Source organism: Epinephelus fuscoguttatus, linkage group LG18, assembly GCF_011397635.1.
Source record: "Epinephelus fuscoguttatus linkage group LG18, E.fuscoguttatus.final_Chr_v1".
Classification (NCBI taxonomy): domain Eukaryota; kingdom Metazoa; phylum Chordata; class Actinopteri; order Perciformes; family Serranidae; genus Epinephelus; species Epinephelus fuscoguttatus.
In genome coordinates, this window is record NC_064769.1 from 19,050,337 (window position 1) to 19,073,090 (window position 22,754).

Sequence of the window (22,754 nt, forward strand, 5' to 3'; positions counted from 1 at the left end):
CCGTGTCGGATGTGTCTGCACACGTGTCAAGTAGGGAGCCCTGTGCACTTGTCCATATCACCAGCAGTCACATGCATCGTAGTGACCCAGGGCATTCATAGCATTCAGGACCATGTGCCTTGTCATGCCCCTCTACAACGCTTCACTGTGCGACTGATAACTCTCCGGTCACATGTGCTCATCTTGGCAAGCAAAAGACGAGACTGATGAATAAATCAAGTGAGGAGTTCTCCTTGAGGTCACATCTCTGGATGCAGCAAACCACAACAGAATAAACTGCAACTCCAGTTAATATATCTTTTTAATATAGGTCCAAGCAATGCAATAACAAGCCCCCATCCTTTCTTGCTTCTCTTCCGACCACCATACCACATCTGGCTGAGGCAGCCAGGAGTCAGCAGGGGCTCTGGGCTGTAATGGATTGTCCTCTGCTTAACCCTGTTATAACCATTCCATAAGGCTTGTTGGGTCATGTACGAGATATCTGTAGATTTAACCTACAGCCGCTGAGCTGACAACAGTAAGTGGCCTGTGGGCCCCCCAAAAAAGGCATCATGTACTGTAGCTACAGCACTGTCTGTGTGTGGGGCAGTCCAACAGGTGTGCTTACAACAAGGTTAAAACAAATCTAAAGTTAGAAGAAAGGAGGTTATGTAATCAAAAGAAGAAAAGCTAAAGGAGCTAAAGTAAGAGCATATTTTGAAAGGTCAAAGTGCAACATGTTGATGTATGTACTGTAATTTCCACAGCTCAATGAGCTAGTAATCCACTCCGTCAGGCAGCATTTCATCTCATAGATTGATACAACCAATAACGCTTTCCAAAAGCTTCATGCCGTGCTATTTCCCCAGGAACAGCATGCCTTTGAAGCACACACAGTGGAAAATGCGCAAAATGCTATGGGAGCTGACACAGATTCTTGTGTATAACATCAGAAGATGGTTGAAACGCGGAGCTAGCGGTGCTGATATGTATTATCTTTGAGGTTTTGGAACCAGGTGCAGCCAGCCACAACCTCTGGGGAGTGGAGTTTCTTTGTGCCATGCTGCATATTTCAATGACAATAAATAAACATCAATTATCATACTTTCCTAAGGCCGCCTGCATGGTGTAACTGAGTGTCAGCTGCTCCACAACAATATTTCCATGATAGTAGAACAAAAAGTACCCATCGAATTCACCAGTCATATCAACCGCAAGTATCAAAGATGGAAGATCCAAAAACATGATTTGATTAAATCATTATCACAAGCATATAACTCAGAGAGGACTATTTACAACCCACATTAACAATGTGAGGTAGTTTTTCTGCATAGCAACTCACTCCCAACTCAACTTTTGGGCAACCAGTGTGTTCTGGTCATGAAAACTACTGTGCAAGCCAAACTTATTGAGCGCTGTCAGACACTGTTTTGACATGTTTTCCTGAGACCACAATCTTGGAGAGAAAAATCTGGTTTCTCCCTCTGTCACAAAACACATAACAGCTCTTTGCGCATTGAGAGTCTTCTTGACAGTTGACGACAGGATGTAGAGAGTACTTTGAAAGCCCGAGTCCATTTCCTCTCTGTAAACATATTTCCCCTTACCTAGCAACAAGGAAATAACTTACACATATTGGCGTCTGTGACCGTGAGTGCCTTTTTGGCTTAATGATAGATGGAAAGACTGCATGCAATACTTAAGTGATGTTAATTAGATGCTTTTTTGTAAAATTACAACATTTGTAGCTATTGGAAATATGATGTGACTGTGAGCGGGCTGATCTCATGCACTGTTTGGACATTTTCCTACAAGAAGTAAAGCACCAAAATTTATATAACCTATGTAATCATGGGCCAGTAATTTATGTTTAATGCACATTTTTTGGAAGATTATGATCACATGATAAACGCGCTGATAGAAGTAAAGAAGAAAGTAATCCGCCTAAGGAGGCAGGTTGGGGTGCTGGATAGGTCACAAAGCACAGGACTTTCCCCAAGAGACCTGTTGTCAGAACCGTTTGAATCCAAGTGAACTCTGAATCATTTCAAAGTATGTCGTCACCATGTTGCTTTTACTAAACCTAACCCACGTAACTTTACTTACCTAAACCTAATGACATTCATAGGATATCATTGTGACAGTCATTCTATAACCACCTATGTGCACTTGTATATGCACAAATGTTTGTGTTTTCTCTTTCAGACTCCAATTTTTGCATTAAATGTTATCTAATTCCAGTTTGATTAAAGCATAGACACTTCATTATCTAGCCCTTGATAGTAAAATCAGTGCAGCTGAGCTCATTATTGTGGACAGATCTCACTTACATGTTCTGTTTTAAATATGTTTTTAATAAATAGGCCAAAATGTCAGGCTGTAGTGTTTGTTTTTCACACACACCTTCATTATGTTAGTTTCGATACACATGTTTTTCCTTTTAGGCAACTGCCCAAAGAATGTGAGCTATGACAAAGTGGCATAATGGTACTAAACTGTCATCAGATCAATCATGTCTTGGAATGTTATGATAAAAGCAGCCTTATCAGTGATCATCAAAACTATGAATAGGATCTGAGAAAATGAAAGGAGAAAATGGAGCATGTCAAAGAGAATTGTTCTACTTAAAAAGCGCTCATAAGAGGCGGGATTTTTTCCATGTTTTTCAACTGGAAACTCCCACTCAGCCTTCATAAACATGCTCTGACGTAGGTTACAGCACTGATGCCGTGAAAGATGCTGCTATTTTATTGTTATTAAACCTTTATTTAAGCAGGTAAAGACTCACTGAGGTTCAATGTAACACTGCATTTGTACTGTATAAACACATTAAAGGATAACTTCAGTATTTTTCAACCTGGGCTCTATTTCCCTATGTGTATGTGTGCGTATGATTCACAGGTACAACTTGTTTTAAAATTGGTTTAGTATTGAGGGAGGCAGATGCAGATGCAGATGCAGCCGCGAAACGAGCTAAAACGGTAACATGGGCAAATGCGTCCCCTATAAGTTTGCACATTAAAAGTGCTTTTTTTCGCCACTGACCGGTTCAGATCACCAGTGCTATCTCTGTAAATAGCATACTAAGCGTTTCCCTTACCTCTGGGCTGTGTGACGTCATCTCACGAGAGCTTTGCTTGTTGCCGGAAGAAAACAGAGGAGCCATGCTGAGCACCGCTCAAAGTGGCGATGGTTGTCCCGGAGTACAGTTGAGAGTTTTACTGCATCGATTGAAAACAATGGTTCGTGTTTGTGCTTATCCGAATTGCAAGAACAGGATGTCGCGCAACACCCCGTACAGCTTTCATAGGCTGCCTTTGTCGGACAGCGAGATGCTGAAGTTGTGGCTAGTTGTGCTACAAATGGATACTAACACTCCTGTCCAGACACTGCGCCCTGCAGACCATCGGGTCACTTCTCCCAAGATGACTACTGCCAGCCGAAGAAGAGAAGACATCCAATCCTGAAACACCTCTTCCTGAAGAAAACGGCTGTCCCACGAGTAGAGACAGCTACAGACACAGTGGAGCAAAGCTCTCGTGAGATGAGGTCACACAGCCCAGAGGTAAGGGAAACGCTTAGTACGCTATTTACAGAGATAGCACTGGCGATCTGAACCGGTCAGTGGCGAAAAAAAGCACTTTTAATGCGCAAACTTATACAGGACGCATTTGCCCCCGTTACCGTTTTAGCTCGTTTCGCAGCTCCCGGTTGCATCCGCCTCCCTCAATACTGAACCAATATTAGAACGAGTTGTACCTATGAATCATACGCACACATACACATGGGGAAATAGAGCCCAGGTTGAAAATTATCTAAGTTATCCTTTAATAGATCCATGGGTAGTGTATTACTTATTACTCAGTAGAAACACTCCTGATTTGGAGAAGCAGGCAGGAGCACTGAGGCACAGATGCTAGGCAATGTAACATTAATGCTGTGGACTCCATGTTAGTTTGATTCTAAAAGGCAAACAATAACACAAAGTATCTAACTGATCAGAGGCAACAGTAACCAGTGACTCTTTGTGCCTTTCATCTATCCATCCATTTTCATCCGCTTGTCCAAGGCCGGGTCGCAGGGACAGCAGGCCAAGCAAGGCACCTCGGACGTCCCTCTCGACACTTTCCAGCTCCTCCTGGGGGTCCCCAAGGCTTTCCCATGCCAGACGAGATATGTAATCCCTCCAGCATGTTCTGGGTCTACCCTAGGGCCTCCTACCAGTTGGACGTGCCCAGAACACCTCTAATGGGAGGCACTGAGAATCACCACCTTAACGTGGTGCAGGAATTTGCATGTCCCTATGATCCTGGGAGCTGTGTTGTCCTGGGCTAATGGTCCCTGGTAGGGTCTCCAAAGGCAAAGTGGTCCCAGGGGAGGGGCCACACGAAGAACAATTGAAGAAAACTCTGATGACTCTGCAAATTCGGACATTGAAGGCCTTGAGGAGGACCTGGAGGAGCTCGCCAGCGAGTGTCTGGTGGCCAGGCCTTGGGCTCAGCCCAAACAAGTAACATGGAGCCACCATCCTGTGGGCTCACCACCCGCAGGGACAGGAACCAGGGTCAGGTCCATTGTGTGCCGGGCAGCAGGCAGGGGAGGGGCTCTGGGCGTGCTGATCCCTTGCATCACAGACTCTCTTTGTGTCCTGCAAGGTAAAATTACTGTTTCTGTCAAAGGAGTCTGGTGGCTGTGGACAGGGGAGCAGCAAAATATATTTTAGCCTCCAAAAAAGTTCTGAAAAAAATCAATAGAGGTATACTTAGATTATTTTACTGCTTTATCTTGCCATCAGACAGCCTTTTCCGACAGAGACCTGAAGCCGTTATGTCGCCCTCTTCAAAGCCACCAGACTCCATTGATAGAAACAGTATTTACCTCTCAGAATACAAAGGGTTACTGGTCTGACACCGACTCAGTCGTTTATTTTGTTTGTGTTATTGTTTGACATTCAGAACCGAACTAACGTGGCCTTCACAGCAGTACATGGATTTATATTTTGCAACAACATCATGCAGAAACCTATGTCAGGTCACATGGGAATAGCTTTTTAGGGCTTGGGAAAATAACACTATTCGAAAATCATGGCAACTATTCAACGATTGTTCGAATAATCATCATCAAGCATGCTTGTTGTAGACATGTGATACGCAAGCTTTGCCTCACAGAGTTTGCACTGCACCTCATTTTCGTTTATTTTGTCGAAGTTGTTCCACACGGAACTTTTTGATGACTGTAGTAGTCTCTGCATGTTTCTCCTGTTTGTAAAAGAGCATCAAACTAGCCGGTAGCCCATCTCACACCGCTGTAGTAATCCTAGACTGCCCTCGTGCGGTTAGGAGCTGAATAGCATGTCAAATAAAGGGGGGAATAAGACGGCGAATAGTAATAGTCGCATTAAAAAAATCGATTTTTCAAAATAAAACGACTATTCGAAAATTCAAAAATCGTGTCCCATCCCTAGCTAAAACATACATACTTTGACCAAAATTAGAATTTTCACATTTGAATACATAAGGAACGCTACCAGAAAACTAAAGAATGACATAAAACCTTAAAAAATAGTAAAGGAGCTTCCCTTTAAAATAATACATATATTTTATATTGAGCTTTACGTACTTGAGGAGACAATAGCATAATGATCAGTTTGAGTGTCAAACCTCACTTTCTTCAACCTTCTTTGCACCAATAATATATTAAATTCTCAAGTACCACGTAAAAGTACCATTTTTTAAATCAATTTTAATTCAAAAAATGGAGCTATGTCAACTATATACAAAGTTGTTTTGAATTCCTTCTTTCTGTGTCACTGAATAAGAATGTGCAACATCAACAGCACACAAACCGTCCTGTAAAATATGCCGCCAGGAATGAAACAAACTACAATCATGTATTATTTGTAAGGAGGAAACCTTTGTTGTTTAGTGGTTGATTTTAGTTACAGTTTACAAGTACTGTGAGACCAGGATGTTTGATGTTTCATTGTGCGTCCAATACCCACAGCAGATTACATGCAGCTGTGGGACAAGGCTATTTTAGGACAATTTTCCCACGATTAAAGCACAGAGGCTCCTTTCTCTTTTGATGTGGTGATGGAATGACAGGACATGCAAACCAGGCTTTGAGTTTTTCTGTCAACATGTTTTACAGCTTGGAGAGTGTGCGTGCTTCGCCTCCATTTGTTTGTGCCTGACATTGAAGTTATTCGCCTTTATGATCGGCTGCACGAAATGTATTTGGCTAAAGAATTTAGCTAAAATTCCACAGAGGGGGATGACTCTTTTTGATTTGTCTTCCTCAATATGAAATAAGATGAACAGCCACTCCATGTAACATCCTCTAAGCTGAGTGAACTGGACTTGGACAGTCAGTGCTGCGTGTGAAATGTACTGAGAAGTTTGAGCTGTTTCTTTGCGTTACAAAACCAACTCAAAGTGTCCCTGTGAGTAAAACTCTGGCCTTCTAGCAGATGGACTATAAAATATTTTGGACTGAAACCTGTCCTTGGTGGACAAATATAATGGCAACCTCAGTGAAATTCCTGTTTTCTTTTCTTTGAAGCGTATATTACAACTTTACGGAGAGCTATATTAAGGGAGCTTTCATTTAAAGTGCTCCACAGCACTGCAGCTTTAATATACTCAAGGGCCCCAGAATACCAAGGTCTTCCTTTTGTCTAATAGGAGAAGCAGAGGAGCAGAATCTTTGCCATACTCTACACAGCCAGGAAGAACATGTGTGAACCATCAATGAGGGATGGGACGATATATGATTTTATTGTGGATCAAGAAAAAGAACAATCACAATATCTTGATTGTGGTGAATTTCCGTTATCAGGATAATTGTGATTACCCAAACAGACTGCTGGGCAACCAACAATAAAAGACTGCAAACAGACTGCATACGCACCACCCTCAAACAATGCTAAAGATCTTAATCTAGCATCAGCATATTTCTTATCAAAAGATATGATGCCACTTCAAATAGTTGAAAAGCCCAGCTCATGTTTTTACTAAAAAAATGTGCCCTACCTGTACTTCTTCAAAATTTAAAATGAAGTGATTCCAGTACGTTTTAGTATCATTTTGAGAGTTGCATATTTTGCTGATTATCAGAATAATATCATGAATTGCAATCATTTTGGCCAAGATAATCGTGACATGACATCTTCATATCTTCCCATGCCTGCCCTTTAACACCAACGAGAGCGCCCACAATCCCATTTGCAAATCTATTTTTAAATGCCGGTAGAATTGCAACGAAATAAGATGGAGCAATAATTCTTTTTGCATATAAAACCAGAGGAGTTCCACTAACATATCACGCATTCATCCTGTCCCAGAGCGCTGTTTTCTTGCACCAAAGGGGTTGTAGATATCCAGTAAAAAGTGCACAAAACAAAAACATTATAATCCGGACCGCGGGTATTCACAGCACTTTCTATGTTGGAATAAGCGTCATCACGTTGCGAGCATAAACTGATTTTTTTTTTTTTTTTTTTCAGAAAAACATATGTGAGGAAAAAAAAAAGATTTGCACTTTTTAGCAATTTATTTCATTAGTATAGCCATAAGTCCATACATATTATTAAAATTTGGGATATAAGGGTTGTATTGATGTATAGCATATTAAACTACTCCAAAATGGCACTATAGCATGTACAAATGTAAAGATATGCTCTGGTGGACTTGTTCTATGGTAGGTCATAGGAAGCTCCCTGTAATAACACATAATTCAGATGGTTAATCATGTTTTGTTGCGTGTGTTTGCTGTGTAAAATTAATATGCTGTCACTTTCTGATAAGGTATCCAAAACTATGCACTTGCAAATCTACATATGTCCTTATTGGAGATCCAAGGTCTGGGCCCACAGTTAAACAGGAACTTACTGTAACCCTCAAGTCTATTTGCATTGAATTTGTTTAATAGTCTAAACTGCAATGCTACACTGCAAACTGTACAATTAACTGTTGAGAGCAAAAGGGAATCACTATAAACCTAAAATAGTACTTGCTAGGCAATGTACACTAACTATAATGCAGGTGAACCGATAAATAAATCGTGCAAGAAATATCAAGCTTAATTTAGTCTTCTTAACGTTCCCAAACTTCCTGCGGGACCTCAGTGACACAGCATCTGCTGTGGCGGAAACACTGAACTGTTTTAAATTAGCACAACAGGAGTTCATCTGTTTCAAATAATGAAGAAGCACAAACATGGCAATAAAGCTTCCTATTGCCAATTTAAGATCTTTTTGTTTGCCTGTTCACTATCCTGTGAAAAGTAGCTTCACATACATAAAGCATGGAAACTCTTGGCTCGGCACATGTTCTTCAAACAGACTTAAATACACAGCGGTAGGCAAAATCAACAAAGCATGCATTCCATTGCTGAGCGAGGAAATCCATAGATTATGGTGTAGAAAGTGCGTGCTCATGTGTAAGGCTTGCATGTGTGCGACTGTTACCTTTGCATAGTGAGGCTGAGATTGCCTGCGCAGGCCTTTATCTTGTTCTGGGCCTCGAGGTGATTCATGCCGTCTGTGGAGATGCCGTCAATGGACAGAATGATGTCTCCAACACTAATCTTGGCTTTGGCTGCCTTGCCTCCATCAGTGAGCTGCAATGACACAAATAAAATTTAGAAAAAGAAGCTCATCATGGACATATTTGCACCAAACAGAAGAGTATTCACACTCCGCCTCTTGTGCTTTATTGAAGAGTGCGCTGTGTTAACACGTGGAACTTTATGGATTGCATGTGCAGTTTAATAAAATGAATAACAGACAGACATTTAATTCAAAATCTTGTGTGTGGATTCTTTGAGGATTTATTTCTTGTAATCACAGAGCATCGTGCTCTCCTTTCCGTTTCCTGTCTTATGCAATTCTTGTCTGATAAGATAGGCATCTTATTCTCTTCAAAACATCAAAACATCCCTGGGACAGGATTCTACATCTACAAAAACAAGTCGTAATGTTCACTCACACTGCAAAATGACCACAGATTGAGTATGTGCTATACATATCTCTTACAAGTATAATATGCATCATTATGAGAGTAATTGGTACATAAATTAGTTAAAAAAAATTAAAAACCAAACTTTTTTATTTACACACATATTTAAATGCAAAGTTCAGTACTTTGAATATGAACCACTGACAGTGATTACAGCATTTGGTGGTGCTGGTTGTGCCTCTCCCAGAGTAAATATCAGTGTTCGTAAATCTTCAGTTCTCCCCTAAGATTTTTAATGAGTGCTGCATTCACTGCTTTCACTGGGTGTCTTAAAGGGATAGTTTCCATCTTTTGAAGTGGGGTTGTATGACATACTTATCCATAGTCAGTGTGTTACATACAGTAGATGTTGGTCGGCATGCTCCCAGTTTGGCTAAGCAGGCAAGAGCACTGACACTGACGCTAAGCAATGTACTGCTGTGGATGGGGGCCAGCAAAAAAAAAAAAAGTGTAAGTGTATGCCATATTTAGAATATTTTCACTGCTTTACTTCACTGTCAGACAGCAATATCGGAAGGCAAACTGAAGCCGTTATATCGCACTCCTTCAGGCCAGACTCCATTGAGAAAAACAGTAATTTAACATACCTGAACAGAGGAGCTGCTGGTCTACCACTGCCTTGATCTGCTAGTTGGTTTGTGCTATTTTGTAACTGGTGTTTCAAAGAGTTAATTCAGTGCATAAAAGTCACACTGTAACACAAACAAACTAACTGACTAAGGCAGCAGCTACCATGTTCGGCGAGCAAAAATTACTGTTTTTCTCAGTGGAGTCTGGTGGCTTTGACAAGAGCACAGATGGGAAACAAGAAGCTGCAAGAAAAAGCATAAAAATATTCTAAATATAGCATACACTTAAACCGTTATTGTTTTTATTTAGGTGACTAAAGTACATAAGTAAGTTTTGCTGCTGCCCCCATCCACAGCAGTACATTGCTTAGCATCTGTGGTGGTACTCCTGTCTGCTTCTCCAAACTGAGGTTATGCCGGCAGCCATCTATTGTATGTAAAACACTGAGTATGAATACTAGCCAACTTCAAACTATCCAAACTATCCCTTTAAGGACATTCAGAAACTTGACGCCACTCCAGGGTTTTCTTTGCTGTGTACTTCATCTGTTATTGTGGTGTTGAAAGGTGGTGGTACACAGGTTGTTTGCTCTAAAGCAGGTTTTGCTTTGGGAGCTTAATGTATTTGGCCCCACCTCTTGTCCTGACCTAGACTCCCAGTCTGTAAAACGTTTTGTCTGATCACACGTTCTAAGCCTTCGTATGCTGAACACATGCTGTGTAAAACTACTATGTCTGGGTTTTAAACTCTGCTTACATGATGTACCCTTAAGTAGAGCTGTAAGGGTAAGGGTTTTATATTTTTTTTTACAAAGCAAATAAAAAGTGAGGAAAAGCTTACAATATGGGAAATGTAAAAAGCTACCCCATTTGCGGAGGTATAATCATTTAAAACCCCATAGCTAAGATTTAAAAGTTTAAAGCTCTGCCACAGTCTGGTCTTCCTGAGAGTAGGGTAAGGTAGGGTTGAGGTTCATCAGGTCCTCTAACCCTTTCTTCCATGCTGAGGCTTGCATTTAACACACAGGAAGTAACGTTAAAAGGAAAAAAAAACATGACGAGGGGATGACTCTCTACCAGGTGTGGGTACCGACCAGCGGTTACGTAAGGCTGTGCACACCTCATCAATCACTCAGCACACCCACAACCTGTAACCTGTAATCATGCACGAACAAAAAAGAACTCCATGTACTTCATTATATTACGGTGCTTTTGTCAGGATCATATCTCTATGTAATCTCTCAGCAGTGTCAAAAAGTAGAACTCAAGTTGCCTGAGGCCTCAGACACTTAATATAGGGACACGGGAAGCTGACACATGTGCGTAACGTGGGAGCTGAGGTGAGATGTTTGAATGCGTTGAGAGACAGAAAGATATAATGATGAAGGTGTGAAGCGTGATGGGAGGAAAGTGATTTTAACTGTCAACTCTACTTAGTGACTAATATAAAATTGAATGTCAGAAAATGGTTAAACACTCCCCCACTGCCATCTACAAAGCATTTCTGTGAATCAATGAATTGTAAATGCATGCGAAAGACCTCCCACTTTTCAGTCACACACACTTGAGAGTAGTTATTTATATGAACCAGCCCTGATTCAGATAGATAAACACCAAACAAAGCATTCCTTCTCCCCTCTGCTGAAGAATGCATTCAGGTTAGGTAACTCTAAAAAGACTTCCTCTTAGTTTTAAAAAAAGGAGCCAATGAGACATAAAGAATGTGCCATTGTGTTAACCCTCATAATAAAATAAGGGAAAAGAGTGGGAGGGAAGGGCAGGGGGAAAGAATGAGGAAGTGACAGCGGCAGTGGCAGTGACCGACAGATTTTTCTCTGGAGCTGTGCTTTGCTTGTGTCATTATCAAGCAGATCAGTAGCGGGAAGTGCAGAATGCATAGCTGAGCCTGATGTATGCATACCAACGTCCTGGAAGCCTATAGTGCAGCCACATGCGGAGTGTTACTAACAAAGGGCAGGGTACTCAGCCTCCACTGACTCACCCAGGGTCCAGCACCGACTCATAGACACACCTGCTGCATGAGTTTGTCCTGACTCATTTACTTTCAATAAAATTCTCATTGCTCTTCAGGGCAGACGCCAATAAAGAGAGCATAAGCACTCTTCAGAGACTACTGGCATCTGCTGGCTCTCTGCTGGAAGTTAATGACAGAAAAAAAGCCACTACACTGTTGAATGAGCACGTCTCAGAGACACTGAGTCTTCTCTCTGAATCCCACTGTGTGCCTGTTTGTTAGAGAGGAAGAGAGGGAGTGAAAAGGCATCCTGAAGTTCTCTCCATGTAGGGGTGTGAGAAAAGACAATACTATACAGCTCTATATATGGTAGCACCTCAAACACTATTTCAAGACATGAAGAGAGGAGAACATGCTTGATAAATGCTTATAAAGCTATGTGCTTTAATATGCGGTTAATGTTTAATGCTGTAGCCGGCGGCGAACAGAGAGCGCTTTATAAATCCCAGTCGAACACTGTCTTCCTCACACAGATACAAAACAAATAGATGTTACGGCAGGAATCCCCGGCATCCACGGTCTATAAATATAAATCAAGAGAGGTCTGAAGCACTCGTGATGGAGAGCAGACAAGTAATGAAGTGGAACTTTGGCCGTTCTACTCCAGCTCCCTCGAGAGAACAGGATGTTTGAGCAACATGCTTTTTACCAAATACTGTCAACCGCATCACATCGTGTAATTTGTGCACTTAATCAAAAAACACGAGTTGCTATTTTAAACGTCGTGTGCTTGGATAGAAGAGTCACCCAGGGCTGTTTCGCAGAGGCCACCATGGGGCTTTATGTGAGTTTGGCAGACGAGAAAGACGTTTCCAAATGAATGAAGTGTCTTTCTAACTGCACTTACATGAATGGGATTCCAGCCACATAATGGTGTGGCTGCTGTGCTGCTGTGGTCCTCTCCACACTGCTGATTTTACTGCTGTGCAGTTACTGGTAATGACTAGTTCGTCCAAAAGTACACATGTAAGTTCCTCTGCGCTGAGCTACAGCATATTGGACAATACTTGGCAGATCCCTCTAAAGACTTATGGTAAATCCTATAGCACACTGGAGATTATAATATTAGTGGCTAAAAAGCCCATTAATTTATTTCTGGTATAAAAATCTTTGTGGAAGAACTCCGTCTTCACCTTACTGTGAAGAGATGAAGAGAAAGTTGAAGAGATTTTGTTCTGGACTAACTGTAAAAACACAACAAGTGGAGCAGAAGCCCAGAAAAATTAACAGCCCGTTGACTCCATGTGTCTCTAATCCATCTGTTATACAGCCATAATCAAATATAGTCGCAAAAGCAGAAAAAAAAATGGGTTAATACCAAAGACTGTTAAGATTTAGATGTTTATTCAGTAATCAACTTATCCTTAATACAGCAATAAATTAATGAAGAAAAATAAAGCATTCTATAAGATTTATTATTAGTGAAAACAGATTCTGTTTGGAGAGAAAGCAACTTTGTTAAGTAGTTGATTCGGCTAAATTTATGACCTATAGAGCCTCTCCAGATACAGTCAGTCGAGCAGGCTGCTGCCAGAACTCCTAAAATACTGGAATTCTTCACCAAATACATCAATGCTGTATTTTTAACCAACTGATTTACAGTGTTTTGTACAACCATTTAAATTTCACACTAAACATTTTATGGAAGAACAAACACTTTTAAGGTAAGGCAACAGATTTAATACCTACTGCACCAGTGGGAAACTAATCATCTTCCATGCTGGTGTAACTTTCTGCCTTCAGTGAAATTATGGAGTAAGGAAGCGGGCTGTGGTCATTTTACTTTTGAGAAGTCATGTTACAGGAAGCGTCTTGTGGTGAGGACTGAAAGCCTGTGAGATGCATGTCATGTCTGTGTAGGGTAGAGGACCTTATATGGAAAAGACTTGGGCTGAACACTATGTCATCACAAACGCATAAGGCTGAAGCGGCTTGACTCACAGACAGGACTGCACCCATTCAACCTGTGAAGCTCATCAAAATAAAAGAGTTTACCCTGCACAATCTCTGGGATGAATCTGTGGAGAGAACATTAGACGGTACAGCGCCCAGCAACCTGCTGGGCTAGCACAAGCACAGGCCATAAAGTAGAGTTTATTGCCCGGAGAAGTCTTATTTTTAGCGCTCGCACCTGCAACACCTTGCAGAATCTGTTCAAACAATAAACAGAAGGACGTACGAGAAGGAGGTGGGACACAGCAGTTGGGAGATGACCAAATAGCAAGTACTCTTTTCCTCCGAGCCAAGCATCGCAATTAAGGGTACTTGAACAGAGGTAGGCCCGTGGTTGTCATGGATTGACCCCAGTCTCTTACTACATCAATCAGCCTGCTGGAAAACAGGAGATGCCAAGCAGACCTGTGTACGAGCCCTTGGTCATATCGCCATGACAACGCAAACAAAACAACACAAAGCAGCACCGACCCAGCACTGAATAGTGAATGCTCTTTAGTCAGGTCAGAAACAAACCAGGCTGACGAGCGCTGCTGAGGCAGATGATATGAAAAGGCTTTCAGTCGTGGTGGGGCTCGAGCCAAGTGCAAGTGCCGGTTTCCACCTCCATCCATGATTCATTCAGCTCTCCGGCAGGGTTTAAATTGGGCTTTTTTGGATTCAGCCAAATGGCATAATGATTGTTAAGTGGTAAAATGCTTTGGCGGTACATTTTATTAATGACTGGACCGACAGAAAAGGACTATACCACCCTATTAGCAGAATATTCAGTGGTCCTGCTTTCCAAAAGCTGAAACATGACGACACAGGTTCAACAAAGGTACCATGGCAAGACTTAAGAGGGCAACTGGAATACTAATTAAGATGAGTTTCTATGGTACATGTTAAATGGACTACATTTATATTGCACCTTAATCCAGAGAGTTGTGTGAAGCACTTTTTATATCATGGGACAGGCTGTTATCAAGTATAAGTAACCAGGTACAGTAACATGTTACTGTAATTCCACTACTTTGGCAGTAACTAGAAATGTAACTAAAAAGTTTTTCAACTTAAATGACGCAATGGGTTTGTTACTCATTACTTTTGTCTTTATCACAACAGACAAACGCAGCCTATTCCCCAGATTTTTTCTAGATTAGGATCTACAGTCACCCGACGTGAATCAAACAATCAACATTCGACTGTCACTGCACTCAGTGGCTGACAGTTTAGGCAGTTTAAGCTTGCCGTCCTAGAAATATGGACATTATTTTTCCCTTCTTGAGATCAAGTACAAAAAATTGTGGTTGAGTTGTGCTATCTACCTCAGCCAATTAGAATGCCACTGCAAAAAATTTAAATCTGCTCTCTCTTTTGCTGCTATCAGCCATCATCTTAGGCAGAACCTTTGCGCCCTCCTCCACCCCGTTCAGCCATCGTATCCAGAGTCTAGGACAAGCTCAACAAAGGGTCATTCATCTACTCATCCAGATCACTGGCACTTCTCCATCTTCTTCTGATCTCATCTTCACCACCTCTACCACCACCAGCACCTAACCCTAGCCCCACACCTAACCCAGCTATGGATTCATCAGCCTTCATACCATCTCTATGAGGTCTAATCACCAAAGGCTTTCCACATTTTTTTCACATAAATTCTTACGTGCACATGTTAATAAAGATTTTCTTTACTATAAAAAAACCGAGTCTCTCCTGATTGAACTAATGTTATGAAGAACCTAGCAAATCAAAATGTCTACGTCCCCTCCCTGGCAGATACAACAAGCTGTTGCTCCTCGCCAGTCCTATAGCTGAAGTCCTATAGATCAACTGAGGGGATTAAACCTCACTTAAAATGGATCATTATGGTGTCTTTCTTGTGACATTGTCAAAGTGAATGTTTAGGCTATTCCTTCACTTTTTTTAAGGACTTTTGGGGCTATTGGCATGAATGACAAAGCTCCTTAACAAGAAATGCAAACATACTAACAGAGACTTAATGAAGAGGTTCTAAATTAGGGGCCACCTGAGCCCTTGGGTCCATGGGCCTGATTATCTACCTATGAACATATCCATTGTGTCTTATTGTTCCACTTACTTTTCATCAGAGTGATAATGGCAGATATTTGAAAGTAATACAAAATTTACTTTCTCTAGTGACAAATACTTTTATTTACTATTATTTAGTGAAGTGACTTTGTAATTGTAAGTAATTATTAAATTTCAGTCAATTTGCATAACACTGAGTGGCTATCACTGCTGATAATGTCTTTAATCCAGCTGATCTTAAAACAATAAGATAATCGCAGGTTGTAGCTCAAGCTGCAAGCATGAAGACAGATGATGTGCAGTGTCCCACTGCACCTGTGAATTCACAGCACATTCCTCTCTCCTCTCAAACTGAGAAAAAGTGGACTGTTCTTTTAAATATCTTTCATCACAACAGAAAGAAAAGACTGTGAGTGGTCTAAATCAAAATCAAGTGACAGCTTGGTTATTCTTTATAGCTCTGCCATATAGCATTAGAGAGATTGAAAGCAGATGCCCTCGATACAACTGTAGACAGACACCAGGGAGATCATACTGGGATCAAACAGATAACAGTTTTCCACTGAAGCCATATGCAACCTGAGCACATCTTTATGACCCCGGACAGATTATTAAATATGCCCCGTGAAGTGTGTATTCTCAAAGCTATGAAATACGGGATAGAATTTCTGGGTTGTATTGAAGTTAAGTTTCCATGTAAAAATGCTCGAGAGATTTTTAATTCAACAGACAGATTGAAATACAGACAAACTGCTTGACAGCTTTGCAGCACGGACCACAAGTTATCTGTCTCAACAGTTTGCTGAAACGCCGGGGGAGCTTTTCACCGCTTGATTTTATTTTTTCTGGACCTGAGCTTGACCAAAAGTTATGGCTTAATGTCATACAGATTATTCTTTATCACAGTGAGCTACACAAGATGCAAACTTCTCGGCAGATTGACTGTAAATCAGTGATGAAAACACAAGAGGCATTTCCTCTAATGGCAGGGATTCTGTTACTTGCACTTTAGCACTTGCTATCATGTACAGTCGTATTATCTGATCAACATTAACCCTTTATCACTATTAGAATAACCTGACTATGGAGCCAATTCAGTCATAGCACATCTACTGATGCCTTTTGGTTTGCAGGTGCATGGTTTTATAAATTAATAATTTTAAAAAAATATCTGAATGACCAGGGGTGAATGTTGCATGTTGAATGTAGCTGTTATGTTTTTGAGATGTGAAATGATAAGTGTTTCCTTTCACAGCAAACAATAATGCAATGTCCACCAATAAGTGCATCATCTGAACTGCCGATATGTTAGATGATTAATCAATTCTGAATTTAAAAATAGTTAAGTAGCTGAATGTCACTGAAGGTTATCCATATTGTTTGCTCTACAAACCTAATTTGATTGCGCAGCCCAGCCACCAGAAGAAAATGTTGGCATTGTATGTTTCTGCAAACCAGAAATACATTACATCTGAAGGTTTCACACATCATATAAGCATGTCTAAAGTGATTATATAAGCAGAATTTTTCATCTGAAGGTGGAATGGTTAGTGGATGGCCTGACACCTCGGTGAGATGCCTGCCAAGCTGCAGACCACTGTTCAAGACCAACAAACAACAAGACCAGTTGTGATGTAGCGAGTCACTTTTTAGGCACCAAATGTGTTTTGTAGCGATCAGCTGCTGATTTTTCAGCGGGGATAGTGGCCCGAAAAGCATTTCCCTGCCTAGACTGTGCCCCAAATGGGATATTTTAAGCATAAAATGATCATTTCTTAACCATAACCAAGTGTTTTTTATGCCTAAATCTAAACACAAGTTAACCGCAGCATTGTTGAAGTGTAAAGTTTCAGTGTATCCAATACAAAATAAGCATTCAAATGTTGTATTATCCATGGTTTGCAGAAACGTACGCTGCCAACTTATGCCGACAAGGTTGGATTGTAAGTTTTTAAGTAGTGTGCAGAGAGTGTGGAGAGGAAATGAAAGTGGTCGGCCTTTCAAGTTCAGCACATGCTCAATGTAAAGCTGCATAGTAAACAACTGTTGAATATAGGACATGTTTATAGTCAGATCAAAGAACACAGTAAAGGGTGTTTCAGACTGAATTAATACTTGTAAAGAGGACAGCTGCCTCAGTTTCTCACTGAAAACCCACAAAGCAAAGCTCTAATAATTAACTCATAACAGACATATACTTGATAGATATGACATTATAGTTCTAATTATTACTATCCAGCTAATAATATTTGTCAGCTACCCAATGTGGAGCTGTCTGCCTCTTGGATCCTCCACTTTTACAACCAATGCACAAAGAATACCTTTTATCCCTCATGTTGATGTCGGTTGCCCAGATACACCCCCATCATCACATTCCTCTTCTTTGAGAGTGAAAGTAGCCTCACCATATTAACGCATAATGGCAGTGCTTGAAAGAGAAAAAAAAAATCTGGAAGCTTAGAGCCTACTGCAAACACAGAGCTAAAATTAGTTTGTATAATGTTCACTGAGAGTATCGCATGCCAGTAAAACAACAACCAAAAGGCCATGAAAGACAAGAGGGGGAAGTGAGGGGTCAATGGGAAAAGAGAGGAGAATTTTTACAGTGCTGACCCCCGACTGACCCACAACAACCAGACACGTAGGTGGGTGTGAGATACTCTTACTTGGTTATTACTTTAGCTTAAGCTCTGATAAACTTTTCTTACATAACATCTTTTTTAGAATAACAGTCCAGTGAATTTATGAACTGTTTAACTCAATTTACTGAGTGTAAACAGATTTAATTCACTCCAGTGTTATGTTTTGTCTTTTTTAAAACACATTTTCTGCTGTTTTATAACCAACGTTAAAACGCTCTTGAGTGCAAGCCTTTCCCATGTGGAGGCCTATCAAGACATGCCTAATAAGGAGCTGAATAACTACAGACGATGATGGAAAGAGTGAAGGGTAACAGGAGAGCAGACACCCACGCATATATCCGTCATTTTAAACCCGTCCTTCATAAGTCATCCTTACATTATTGGGTGGTCTCAGATTCAACCAAAGTCCCAACTCAATATCACACAATACATATGACTTACAGTATATGCACTCCACCTCATACTGTGATTTAGTGATATTATTAGGCCAAAGCCATATATTCCTATAAAAAGGCCTCTGGTTAACAGGCTGTGGTTGTCTTGTAAGCAACCAGCCTTATATATGGTACTGTATGTAATCTTTGGATCAGCTACATATGGTACGCATATGTACAGTAAAGTCATTACATCATTATTCCATGGCAATCGCATCCATCTTAGCAAAATAAATATAAGCTTTAATGTGGAGGCATATTAATTACTGTAAATTCAGTCTATTTAGCATCATGGGTCTCTAATGAACTTTAAAATGGGCCTGTGATCTGCACAATTTCCTCGGCACTCGGCTAATGAAGGAACTGGACTACATGTAATGGTTAAACTGTTGGCAGATGTTTCCATGTATGTACCTTACTCCTCCCTTTGTAAACACAACGACTCTTTTAACGTACATTACAGACACCAGGTTCACAGATTACTTGCACTGATAGATCTGACATCTATCAGATTTGAGAAAATGTATGTATTTCCAGCTACTACAACACACATAACACATGTCCCACACTCATTTTTTTGGCTGCATCTAATGTGACACAAGGATTTGGAAGATAAACAGACAAAAGAGAGACTTATTCCTGGCGCCTGGACAGCAGCGAGAAATCTGAACCATTTATGGTGCCTGGTGCCATTTGCTGGTCACGCGCTGGGATGAAAATATGTCGCAGGAATGACACTAACCGACAATGTGATGGAGTGAAAAGCTGTGAGAGTCATGTTGCCGGGCTCAGCAGTACTGAGGCATGCTCCCGACCGCTGATGACTCAATGCTGCTGGTGGACACAGGAGGTGTATGCAACACTTTGTGGTCCGTGAGTAGCTTCCCCGCAAAACCCACAAAAAAATGGAGAAATAATCAGAACTACCACATGACATGCATTTATGATTTTAATAGATTCAAGGCTTCTGGCAGGATTTTTTTTGACATCTGTCCACACTCACCTGTCTCATTTTATATTAAATTCTCTAGTAGAACCATGACATAGCACATCCCTTCAAACATCAGGGGTCAGGGGCCCAGCTGCTTTTAATTTTTTATACACATGGAGTGTGTACACTGCACCATATCAACTGAAAATGCTGTCATCAATTCACATGTCTCACATTTATGAAGATAAATACATATTAATGTCTAAATTGTAAGGGTGGGGGAATTACAATACAGCATAGTATCGCAATACTTTGCATGGCGATATTGTATTGATGCGCAGATGGCAAGTATCAATCTATTGTATTGATGCGCAGATGGCAAGTATCGATCTATTATTATATACATTATCGAATTTTGCAAATACGCCTTTTAATACAACTTTTTGTACTAGAATAATAAAATCAATTGCTTTTTCAGTCCACTAGATGATGCTGAGGATTTTTTTTACTGGGGAAATACTTTGCAGTTGATAAAAAGGTAATAAATCACAATATATCGCAATATATTTTATCGCAATATGCAGCATATCGCAATATTGCAATAATATCATATTGTGGGTTCTCCTTACTAAATAGTAGAAAATCAGTGTGACATTAGGGTCAATGCACGCTTGTTTTTGCATGCATTTTCAAGTGAAACTGTACTGAGCTGTTAAAAATGGAGGCGTATTCTGAGCAGATGTTGGGCTCGTGTGACTGGACTGATGCCAAAATTGAAAGGGCAACAAAGTCAAAATGGCCAATTTGATGTTGAGTTTTTTCTCCTCATCCTCTCCGGAAAAGCTTAGATTCTTATATATTCTTATATATAAAGATGCTCCAACATCTAATCAGGTGACAGGAGTGGAAGTGCTTCATTAATGGATTGTTTTTGAGATATGATGACAAGATGTCAACTGACAGCTACATGCCCCCATGACAAAATGCTGTCCTTCATTCCATTATTATCATAGTGGCAAGGCATAAAAATAGTCTGAGCAGCTATGCTGGCCTTTTCATAATCTATGGTTATGTATCCGCTTGGGAAAAGTCACTTCTCTTCTCCAAACAAAACCTTCAAACTTCTGTAACTGATCCTTCCAACAACAATAAATAAACAGAGGCACTGACCTTGGTCATGACACAACAGGAAGCAGCAGGAACTGAATAACACAACTCATTCTGCAACAGCCAGAGTTTGTCAAACGCAGTATACACCGGCAGAGGACAAGCTGACATCTTTTAAACCCTATTTGTAAAGAAGCAATGTTAGTATAACTGAGACGCGTCAGATACCCTTGGGCTGAAAAAGACTGCCTGACAGTGTAATAGTAAGCTGCACTGCAGGCGTCTTGTAATTTGTGCAACAATCACAGTGCTTTGCACAGACGTCCTTTACGCCAAGAACATAAACAGTTCAACTATGTATAGGCTGAAGCTGGACCGGTCTTATAAACAGGCCTGTTTTTCAAACAGTAGGCCGTCCAGTCCAGCAGTCCATCTCCCAGTTGAGGGCTCAACAGGACCTGTTCAGCCAGAGCCAAATCCCAGTTTGAATTTATGCGACCTAAAGTCCCAAATAGTTATTACAGAACCACTGCGGCTTTCTAGAGTTTCACTCAAATGGGCCGTTTCAGGACAGATTCTGATGCTTCCTCTTCAGACCCAGTCGTCTCCTGTGCCTTGCATCAGGACTAACGCCAGGGAGAAAGGCCAGGACACTTAGCACCATCCGCCCTCTGAATACCCAAAATGACAGCAGCCATTAACAGCTTAATCCTCCAAATACATCCCAAATGGCTGCCGGAGAAATTAAAGGGAGTGGTTTTAAATTGACAGATACTGTGGTTACGGTTCAGTTACGTAACATTATGTTGACAATAGTCACAGCCTTGGCAGGAGGTCAGTCACGACCATGGGGGACGGAGTGACAGAGGCCAGGAGCTGTTGGAGAAGGTGTCTAAATCCAGCAATGAGTGTCACACAAGAGATGAATGGCACACACGCTTTCATCACTGACTGGGCAAATGGCATAGTATGAACAGCATTCCTCAGAGGTGACTGTCATGGAGTGAAGGGTACATAAGTGTTAGGTGTGTGTGTGTTCTACTCACCCGTGAGATGGTGAGGGGCAGGCAGAAGTCCTTCCCTCCTTGCAGTCTGAAGCCCCAGGGGGCAGGGCCAGTCAGGGAGACATTGTAGCTGCTGGTCATGATTCACCTAGAGACAGACGGATAATTATGTTACACTTTATTGTGCAAGAAACGGACATATCGTCCACAAAGAGATAAACTCCAGCCAAAGAGGCAAAATTGGCGTGCAGACAACAACTAGTATTTAAAAAACGATATTATTTTCATTCTTTCTTTGTCACCCAGTAACACCTCACCAGACCTGCTGTGACTACTGGCTTCACCTTTATCACACTGAAGATATCTAAAGTCAAGTACAACAGTCTATTAATAGTCCCCTCCTGAAGGTCCCAGCTCTCTGCCGACAGCTTTAGAGCAGGTTACTGGTCCTGCAAGCAGTGCCATTAACAACGGGGTTAAAAGTGAGTTGTAATATATCATATGAGGTATATCCTCTCAACTGCTAATAAACAGGCATTCAAAAGACTATGAGAAAACCCATAATGAGCTTTGCATTGCAGGATTTAATATGCAACAGGAAGTCATGTTCAGAGAGCAATAAGAGGGCGTTAAAATCATTTTAAGCACACCTAAGAATGGATTACCTCACTATAACATGGCTATTTGACAAAAAGTGCTCACCTGATTTCACTGAACATTTTGGATGTTTTTGGAGAAACCTTTTTTGGGCAAATAAGAATTAAATGGTGCACATATTGACTACCCTTTGTAGGCCTGGGGTATCAGGGTATAAGGGTATACTGGAGTATTTAGAAATCCAGAGGGTATGATTTTCAGTACTCTTAAAAATACAGGTGCTTCTCTTTCCATTAAACTGATTAGGAGATGCTGCATTGAGGTGATGCATTGTAGTGAACAGCTTGCACCACCAGAGGTCAGTCTCTACTGGTTGAACTGAGCTGAGAAAGATGGCAACTGAGAGTGGTGGGGATAACGTTACAGGACTAGCTTGACATGACTTCCTTCCA

The 22,754-nt window shown here is 41.0% G+C and overlaps 1 protein-coding gene across 2 annotated transcripts in view; it reads right to left on the minus strand.

The window, feature by feature from the left end:
• Positions 1-22,754, minus strand: part of pdlim5b (PDZ and LIM domain 5b) — a 50,936-nt gene that overhangs the window by 22,589 nt on the left and 5,593 nt on the right. For both annotated transcript variants that reach the window (XM_049603734.1, XM_049603732.1), the window contains exons 2-3: positions 21,748-21,853; positions 8,450-8,601 (exon numbers count right to left, since the gene is read on the minus strand). In XM_049603734.1, coding sequence (XP_049459691.1) covers positions 8,450-8,601; positions 21,748-21,846 — 251 coding nt within the window. In that variant the 5' untranslated portion in view covers positions 21,847-21,853. The remainder of the gene's footprint in view (positions 1-8,449; positions 8,602-21,747; positions 21,854-22,754) is intronic.